General features: G+C 36.2%; 2 protein-coding genes across 2 annotated transcripts; both read right to left on the bottom strand.

Moving 5' to 3' along the window:
* Positions 1-9,394: 9,394 nt before the first annotated feature.
* On the bottom strand, positions 9,395-9,799 carry LOC140147319 (uncharacterized). Its single transcript, XM_072169096.1, has one exon. It carries the CDS (start codon positions 9,797-9,799, stop codon positions 9,395-9,397), a length of 405 nt encoding a protein of 134 aa, XP_072025197.1.
* Positions 9,800-9,860: 61 nt separating this feature from the next.
* LOC140147317 (uncharacterized) lies at positions 9,861-10,238 on the bottom strand. The gene has a single exon (XM_072169095.1). The coding sequence runs from the start codon at positions 10,236-10,238 to the stop codon at positions 9,861-9,863; it is 378 nt and encodes a 125-aa protein (XP_072025196.1).
* Between the last annotated feature and the right edge of the window lie 262 nt (positions 10,239-10,500).

The following is a 10,500-nucleotide window of genomic DNA, read 5'->3' as shown; positions in this document are numbered from 1 at the left end:
GATGGACTCCTCTTTTGGAGCTGGTTAATCGCGACTCGCTCATCTTTACTGATATTTGAGGGTGGTAATTTCATGGATTTTAAAGTTCCTACAATCTCAGCACGTAACTGTGCTGCTTCAGGTTTGGGAAGTTTCCAACACGCTCTCTCACACGCAACGATATGCTCATCAACAATGGACGAGTGAGTTAGATTATCTGGACTTACCCCAGTATCCAAGGCATGAGCAAGCACTCTATTTTGAGCATCTGACAGTTTGTATTTGGACAGGTTTTTGACCCATCGCTTAAGTTGAGTGCCACTCAAGTCCGGTTCCGCATGAGAATTGTTTTTATTTGCATTATTATTAGCTGATTTGTCCTGTTTTTCCGCTAGCTCTTTCAACTTCCGGGTTTGACGGGCGGACATATTGGAATTCGTTCTCGCGAGAGTTTTCAACATGGCGCGAGATTTGAATTGACAATTCTTTGTTTACATCGCGGGACTTTAAATCGGTGTTCAGTCGGGTTTTTTCCTGTTCTAAATACCTGATTTTGTTGGAAATTACGCGAATTCTCTCATTCAACAAAGCTTTCTCTTTTTTAACGATATCACGTGCTCGTACTGAATTGATCGGACATTTGAGCTTTAAACTGGTTGGAATCAGACCACTGTGTTTTGCCCGTAGTGAGAATACTCTATGGCATCTGAATCGCGATATTTTTCGTTCAGTATTTTCCAGCGATCGGAGGTCTCTCACTGCATTACGTCCGTAATTCTCTCTCAAATCTTTGAACAAGTTCATTTGACCAACTCATCACGCCCTCTATAGCGGTTCCTGTTGCCTATAAAAGGAAGCAGTCAGATGTGATGAGTTGCCAGTCTGATGAAACCACTAGTGTAGTGGTGAAACGTCACTAAAATGTGAGTTTAACATCTTCATTTTTATTGGATTTGTACAAAAAGAAATATGTCAACAGTGAAATCTAACAATCCAAATGAACTTGTTCAAAGGCTTAATAAATGGTCCTCATGATCGTGTGGGCAATGCGGAGTCTAATCAATGCTTTGGTGTTGTGTTTTCCTGATGTCTTGAGACAATGGATTTTGAGCTTCAAGTAACTAAATTTAGAAAATTTTTGAATCATAATATGCGTTTCTGTTTTATCTTTCCTGGCAATGTTAAGTGATGAATGACAAAAGCTCCCACTCTTGATAAAGTCACTAGGTTTGGCTGCTTCAGGGAGTCAGCAGCCTTCTTTAATCCCCATGGTCTTTATAGTCTTAATAGTGTCTAGGGTTTGTCTGAGGTTAGGCCTTTAAGTACGTCAATGCAACTAACATCAAGTCAAAACAAAAGCTTACTAGAGTATTACCCAGGCTATGCCTATACGGAGAAAGGAAACAATATTTATACTACCCAGGAGATCAAATTTTCATATAACCAAGCATGCATACAAGGAAAGCTTTGCTATAGATTTTTAAATTGAAACACTTACGATTCATCAATAGCACATTTGCACCAAAGTGGAACACTTTCCGCTTCAATCTGCCACAGGGATTTTCAAATGAGGTAAAGTGTGCACCTGCAACCACACAGTTTTCAATATTGACATTTAAGTTTACTTGAAATCAGCATTGTAAAAAGAATTTTTATTATGCACAGCACTGATAAATCATATTGAATATTTCAAGTAGTGAATTCCCAATTTTGTCTCGCTTTATAAAAGACATAATTGGATTTTGCGGTCTAAATTATTGCTGTGATTTCTGATGTGCATTTATTGCATTTTTCCTCTGCTTGAATTGATTTGATTTTGATAATGTTACTGTTGAATGCAAAGATTAAATGTCTCAATGGAATAGAGGGTATGCAATATGATGTCACTCATGACAGAGTCATCCTCATTGATCTAAAATTGGCTCAGCAAAAACAAGAAATAATCGGACTTGACGTAACCCTCCTACTTGTCTGTACCCAGTACCCTTGTTAATTCAAAATGACAAAATGAATCTGCAGACCATTGAATCTCATCCGGGAGAGGTTCACAGAGATGGATGTATTTCTAATTCAACGGTGTTTGTAACATTTGTCTAGGGTTCCTAGCCTTGGGGTTTCAGGGGATTTTGCAATCATCAAAGGTAGATATGATGTCTATTCACGTAACCTCAGTGCCCCTGGCTGCTTCCTTAATTCACTTAATGTATAATAGAAGCCTTCTTAGGTTCACTGATAAATGCCCATCATTTTTTCAGTGAAAAGGAAACTGTTTCTGCATAGTTAGAACACACTAAGGAAGTCATTTATGAAATGAGATTTTTCATTTCATTTATCAAAGTCTGAGTGGTGATACAAAATTGATTAATTAACCTTTTCCCGCCATATGTTGTCTGCACAGCATATTGAAATTGGCCAGTTGTCGGCGAAGTTTATTGAAAAGATGAGCAAATTGAGAATGAAATAATCCAATAAATGAAAATATGAGCTGAATTCCTTCTTAAATTCAGGATGCAAAGATGCTACATTTCATTTGAACATTGCTGGGATGAGTTACATGCTCTTGATAAAAAGAAATCTCAATTTTCAAGTTGGATGACAAAAAAGCAACAAAAAATGGAAATTATATTCCAAAATGTAAGAATAAAACTGTGGGGCTCAAGTGACCTTGTCACAAGTAAACATCTGAGAATCAATACCCAAGACTGAAACTCTATGGTATGTAATATAAAAGTTACAAGTTACAGACAACTATTGAAGAAATGTCTGTCATTTTGCCCACAAGCTATGATACACTATTTATCTGTATATTGCTAGAAAAATGTTATATGTTGAAAAATCAGAGCAGAAGAAGTTACGGTGTAGAAAAGAACTTGGTAGATACATCTTTCTGTTCTTTAAGGAGCCGTTCTGTAGTGCAGGGCATAAATGATTATGATTACATGGATATTGTCAGGAATATTGTCCTAAAATGAATGTTTCATAACATATTAAACATGCATGACAGATTCAATAATAGAAAATGATGTGATCATGCGTGCGAAAGGAAGTGTTTTTTCTTCTTCTTACACATCAAGAGAGCGGATGATAATATCTCCTTGTCACGTAATATGCCTGAATTTCTAGTCATTTGTGAAATACAAATGAATTGCAGATACATTTATTTTTGTATTCAAAAATAAAGTAAAAATGTTTTTCATTATTTTTTTCCTACAATTGTTTCTTCTTTAATCTATATGGAGCTATCTGTGCGTATGGGATGGGTAGTAATGGGGGGTGAGGGTGGTGTGTGTGGAGGGTGAGCATATTTAACTGATCTGTGGTGTTGATGAAGTAGCTATATACTGCTGATATTGGTTTGATGAATTAGCAATCTATGGACGATTTAGGTATTGCTGAAGTAGTTATCTGCTGTTGACATTGGCTTTGATGAAGTGGTATTGTTGAAGTAGCTATCTACTGCTGATACTGGCTTTGATGAAGTATAATTATGTATACTGCTGATGCTGGTATTGATCAAGTAGCTATCTACTGCTGGTACTTTGTAAATTGTTAGTGGATTGGCTAAATCTACTCTAATGGTGTTAAATCATTTTCCTGGTTTTTGTTCAAATCTGTTATTTAATGCCTGCCTCATTGACCATACCAAGTCATTTATGTCATTGCCATACAGCTGACATCTAGCCTTCTTGTGGTCTACTTCTACTTACACAATGCTTTTGATCAATTTTGTCATTATTCTATCTCCATTTCCTTTCAAACCTCGGCTCTAAAAAATCAAGAAATAATTGAACTAGACGTAACCCTCCTACTTGTGAGTACCCAATACCTTTGTTAATTCAAAAATGACAAAATGAATCTCCAGACCATTGAATCTCATGTTGGAGAGATTCACCCATGTTGTCACAGCGATAAATGGAGTTAGTTCAACAGTGTTTGCTATATTTGTCTAGTGTTCCTAGCCTTGGGGTTTCATGGGGTTTTGCAATCATCAAAGGTAGATATGATGTCTATCCATGTAACCCCAGTGCCCCTGGCTGCTTCCTTAATTCACCTAATGTACAATAGAGGCCTGCTTAGGTTCACTGTCAAATGCCCATCATTTTGTAGGATGACTTTATAAAAGAAACTTACTCTGCATAGTTGGAACACACTACGGAAGTCATTTATGAAATGAGATTTTTCATTTCATTTATCCATGATTTATCAAAGGCTGAGTCCCGATACAAAATTGATTAATTAATCCTTTTTACCATGTGTTGGCTGCACAGCATATTGAAACAGGCCAGATGATCATAGCTGGGGTTAGTTACATGTTCTTAATAAAAAATTTGGATAACAAAAATATTAGTTTTTCAACATTTTTAACACCATATAAGTGTGCAGTGCAACTTCAATTATGCTTCTAAAGGTTACCCATATTTTAGTGTTTAGAAAGCTGAAATCAGTGACTGGGGAGTAAGCTCCCTTATTCATTGAAATGTATATATTTTTCATAAATGTCTTTAAAAAGTTTCTTTAAATCCTAAATATGAGAACTGTGGGGCTCAAGTGACCTTGTCACAAGTAAACATCTACGAATCAATACCCAAGACTGAAACTCTACGGTATATGATATAAAAGTTAGATAGTTAGAGACAGTTATTGATGAAATGTCTGTCAGTTCGCCCGCAAGCTATGATGCACTCTTTATCTGTATAATGCTAGAAAAATGTTATAATGTTGACAAATTAGAGTAGACAAATTTAAAGGGTAGAAAAGAACTTGGTAGATACATATTTCTGTCATTAAAGGAACTGTTCTGTAGAGTAGGGCTTGAATAATTACACAGGTATTGTCAGGAATATTTTCCTAAAATGAATGTTTCATATCAAACATGTGTGACATTGTACGATAATAGTGTCAAAAAAAGAGGTTTTTTACACATCAAGAGATCAGTTTATAATACCTTCCTGTCATATAATATGGCTGCATCTCCAAGGCAAATAAAAATGAATTGTAGTTTTTTGTATGAACATAAAAATGGTTTGTCAATAATGTTCTGGCATTTTGTAATTGATCCAATCTGTATGGAACCCTGTGTGTAGGTGTGGGATGTAGTTGTAGAGTGTGTGGGCATGTTTTACTGCTCTGGTGTATTGAGGAAGTACCTATCTACTGCTGATACTGGTATTGATGAAGTATATATATATACTGCTGATGATGTCATTAGTCAACTAGGTATCTGCTGCTGATATTGTGTTGGTGAATTAGCTATATCTACTGATCTGTTATAAGCTTTCTTCTTCTGAAGATGCTGATACTGGTATTGATGATGTATGCTGATGCTGGTATTCATCAAGTAGCTATCTTCTGATGAACTGTGATATTGATAGGCAGTTGAGCTTTATTGACCTCTGAATGCCGTATAAGTTGGCCACTCTTCTTGTTATTTGCTTGCTATGAAGAAATAAATAAACCCAGTTGGTTTAGTCTGATGAAAATCAATGCACGAAGAGTGCTCAATAATAAGTCTGTATCAATCATTTTTGTTTGTACTAACATTTGAATATAATCAAATGTTTGCACATCTTTGTTTCTAAGCCCTGTTATATCTGAACCGTTTGACATTTCTTTTATGGTTTATTTTGTTTTAGATAAGGTAAAAGCTACAATAATGCATTTTGAGCTTCTAGTAACAATGTTTAGACAGGTTTTAAATCATAGTAACATAGTAGCATTTCTGATTGTTTCTTTCTTGTCAATATTAAGTGTTAAATAGCATAGCTCTCACTCTTTCAAGTTAAAATGAATATTACCCAGAGTTGGGTTTGATCAAGTCACTAAAATCTGCTGCTTCAGGGAGTCAGCAGCCTTCTTCAATCTCCAAGGTCTTTATAATCTTAATAGTGTCTATGGTATGTCACAGATTATGCCTTTCAGTGCATCAATGCAACTAACATCAAATCAAAACAAAAGCTTACTAGAGTCTTACCCAGGCTATGCCTATATCGAGAGAGGAAATAACATTTATACTACCCAGGAGATCAAATTTTCATTAAAAAAATCTGAAGTGATGGCACAGCGCAAAGCAGCTGGTAGCTACCTACTACTGGTATCTATGGATGATTTGTTGTATTGATGAATAGACTTTCTACTGCTGATATGGGTATCAATAAAGTATACCGCTGCTGATGTAGCTAACTAGTGGTGATGCTGGTATTTCTGAATTAACTATCTACTGATGATTTGTGTATTGATAGGTGGTTGAGCTTAATTGAGCTCTAAGCTCAATATGAGATGGCTTCTATTTTGGTTGTTTTATGGATATGAAGGAGAATGAATAAACCAGAATAAACCAGCTGAGACTGACATCACTGCAAGAAGTTTGAACAAAACTTTTGGAAATCTGTATCAATAATTTTCATTTGTACCAAATATTTTGATTCAAATAGGGTTGAAGCTTCAGTAATGTATTTTGAGCTCAAGTAACTATATCTAGACACATTTTGGATCATAAGAAATGTGCGCGTCTGTGTTCTCTTTTTTGGCAATGTTAAGTGATAAACGATAAAAGCTCCCACTCTTGATAAAGTCACTAGGTTTGGCTGCTTCAGGGAGTCAGCAGCCTTCTTCAATCCCCAAGGTCTTTATAGTCTTAATAGTGTCTAGGGTTTATCTGAGGTTAGGCCTTTCAGTACGTCAATGCAACTAACATCAAGTCTAAACAAAAGCTTACTAGAGTCTTACCCAGGCTATGCCTATACCGAGAGAGGAAACAACACCTATACTACCCAGGAGATCAAATTTTCATAAACCAAGCATGCATACAAGTAAAGCTTTGCTATAGATTTTTAAATTGAAACACTTACGTTTCATCAATAGCACATTTCCAGCAAAGTGGAACACTTTCCGCTTCAATCTGCCACAGGGATTTTCAAATGAGGTAAAGTGTGCACCTGCAACCACACAGTTTTCAATATTGACATTTCAGTTTACTTGAAATCAGCATTGTAAAAAGAATTTTTTTTATTATTCATAAACACTGACAAATCATATTAAATATTTCAAGTAGTGAAATTCCCAATTTCGTCTTGCTTTATAAAAGATATATTGGGTTACGGTTCTAAATTATTGCTGTGTTTTCTGATGTGCATTTCTTGTTAGTTTTTCTCTGCTTGTATTGAATTAATTTTAAAAATGTCACTGTTGAATGCAAAGATCAAATGTCTCTAATGGAATTTTAGATGTACCATAAGGTGTGCATACATGGAGGCTGAAGTTTAAAGTGTCAACAAATTTAAGGTTTTATTTGGTGTCTCCAACCTGTCTTTGGAGCTTTCATCTTCTGATACCAAATTTTTGTGTTTGTTGGGATTCAAATTAGTGCAACAACGATTTGAAGGTGTATGGTAAAAGTGACATTGGCATTACAAATTCGTAAAGTATTGTAGGAAGGTTTTTGGATCTCCTTTATAGAAGTCATACCATTCCTTTTGTGTATCAGTTTATTTGTGTCAATGGATGGTCATGCTCCCTTTGACCTGATTTAAAAAACAAAAAACATGGCATATAAGAACTTCGAAGAAGATTCTAAAACTACCATAATGGTCAATGTTTCAAATGTTGAATTAGTTAGACAATCAGGGTTTTCACCGCTCAACATATTATACATACATAACGGCATTTATAACTCGCTGTTGCATAAAGATCACAGCAAGTGTGATGATACACTATAATAAAAATAAACAAAATAAAAGCAAGCAAACAAATATGTAACAAAAGAATCATTGTGTGAAGAGGTGTGTTTTAAGTCCTTTTTTTAAAATCTGAAGTGATGGCACAGCGCAAAGCAGCTGGTAGCTACCTACTACTGGTATCTACAGATGATTTGTTGTATTGATGAATATCTACTGCTGATATGGGTATCAGTGAAGTATACCGCTGATGTAGCTATTAGTGGTGATGCTGGTACCTCTGAATTAACTATCTACTGATGATAGGTAGTATTGATAGGTGGTTGAGCTTAATTGAGCTCTAAACTCAATATGAGATGGTCACTATTTTGGTTGTTTTATGGCTATGAAGGAATGAATAAACCAGAATAAACCAGCTGAGACTGACAATCATCACTGCAAGAAGTTTGAACAAAACTTTTGGAAATCTGTATCAATAATTTTCATTTGTACCAACATTTGAGTATAATCCTTTTTTGGGTTGCATTTTTACACATGTTTGTCCTAAACTCTGTTATGTCTGAACCATTTCACATTTGTTTTTTTGTTTTATTTTGATTCAAATAGGGTTGAAGCTTCAGTAATGTATTTTGAGCTCAAGTAACTATATCTAGACAAATTTTGGATCATAAGAACTGTGCGTGTCTGTGTTCTCTTTCTTGGCAATGTTAAGTGATAAACGATAAAAGCTCCCACTCTTGATAAAGTCACTAGGTTTGGCTGCTTCAGGGAGTCAGCAGCCGTCTTCAATCCCCAAGGTCTTTATAGTTTTAATAGTGTCTAGGGTTTATCTGAGGTTAGGCCTTTCAGTATGTCAGTGACTAACATCAAGTCTAAACAAAAGCTTACTAGAGTCTTACCCAGGCTATGCCTATATCGAGAGAGGAAACAACACCTATACTACCCAGGAGATCAAATGTTCATAAACCAAGCAAGCATACAAGTAAAACTTTGCTATAGATTTTTAAATTGAAACACTTACGCTTCATCAATAGCACATTTCCACCAAAGTGGAACACTTTCCGCTTCAATCTGCCACAGGGATTTTCAAATGAGGTAAAGTGTGCACCTGCAACCACACAGTTTTCAATATTGACATTTAAGTTTCTTGAAATCAGCTTTGTATTTTATTATTCATACACAGTGCTGACAAATCATATTAAATATTTCAAGCAGTGAAATTTGCAATTGTCTTGCTTTATAAAATATATATTGGATTTTATGGTTCTAAATTATTGCTGTGATATCTGATGTGCATTTATTGCATTTTCCTCTGCTTGTATTGAATTGATTGTGGTGATGATACCAAATTTTTGTGTTTGTTGGAATTCGAATTAGTGCAGCAATGATTTGAAGGTATATGGTATCGGCATTACAAATTTGTTAAGTATTGTGGGAAAGTTTTGGCAGTTTTGGGACACATTGATTTCTGACCTATAGTCGTCGTTGTTGTCCTATGAGTCATGACTGACCCGTTGTGACCCTTTTTATGATGTTATTCCAGCTATTTTGGTCTTGTGCAAGATGATAGGCTGCAGTAAGAGATAGTCCTGTACACTCTTTGATTCCATCTGACCAACATGTCTTCTGTCTCCCTCTTCTGCGATGTCCTTCAACATGACCTTGAACAATGATCTTCTCCAAGCAATCTCTGTTTCTTCTAGAAACATGGCCAAAATATTGAAGTTTTTCCAGTCAATTTTCTAGCATAATGAGGTGTGATCTCCTATCTGGCTTCTGACAAATATATTTGTTTTGTGTTCTTTCCAAGAAATTCTCAACATTTTCCTCCAGCACCACTGTTCCAAAGCTTGGATTCTAGATCTATCTGCTCTTCCAATAGCCCATGTTTCAGACCCATATGTGGCAATCGGGAAGACCAGGGCATCCATGATGTTCATCTTTGTTGTTCTAGAGATTCCTCTATCTTTCCAAATGTCTGTGATTGCAATGGCAGATGTTCTTGCCATAGCCAACCATCTTTTGATTTCCTGGGAGCTGCCTCCTTCCTCTACAATGAGGGATTCAAGGAAGTTGAAAGTATTAACAACCTCTATGTCCTCTCCACCGGCCTTCACTTGTTGGTCTACGTTTCCATCACAAATCATGACCTTTGTCTTCTTGACATTTAGGAACAATCCATACTCCTCATTGCCCTTCTTAACTCGGTTAATGGGAAGCTGTTCTTGCAATGAGGGTGGTATCGTCAGCATACCTGAGGTTGCTTATTTGTCGTCCTCCAATTGCAACCATACCCGAGTAGCCATCAAGTGCATTCCGCATGATATGCTCGGCATATATGTTGAACAGGTATGGTGACAAAATGCATCCCTGGCGTACTCCTTGGCCAATTGTAAAACATTCACTATCTCCACCTTCTGTTCTTACTGTGGCTTCCTGTCCTTTGTATAGAGATCTAATCAAATCCACCCCATGTGCAGAGAAGCCCATATCTTTCATGATGATCCATAATTTGCCATGCTGGACACAATCAAATGCCTTGAAATAATCAATGAAGCACAGAACTAAAGGTTGCTGGAATTCCATGTTTTTCTCCGTTAGGTTTCTCAAGTTTCCAATTTGGTTTCTAGTTCCCCTTGCTCTCCTGAAACCTGCCTGCTCTGGTGGTAACTCACTTTCTAGATGACCCCTTTCAGCAATGAAATGGAGCAGCACCTTGCTGGCATGAGAGATAAGAGATATGGTACTGTTATTTGCACATTCCCTTGGGCAATCTTGCAAAATATTTTGTCAACAGTTGAATAACATTCTCTTAGAATGTTTTTCATCACACTTCCAAAAATGTTTT

Source organism: Amphiura filiformis, chromosome 3, assembly GCF_039555335.1.
Source record: "Amphiura filiformis chromosome 3, Afil_fr2py, whole genome shotgun sequence".
Lineage (NCBI taxonomy): Eukaryota > Metazoa > Echinodermata > Ophiuroidea > Amphilepidida > Amphiuridae > Amphiura > Amphiura filiformis.
This window is presented reverse-complemented; position numbering and strand designations above follow the sequence as displayed.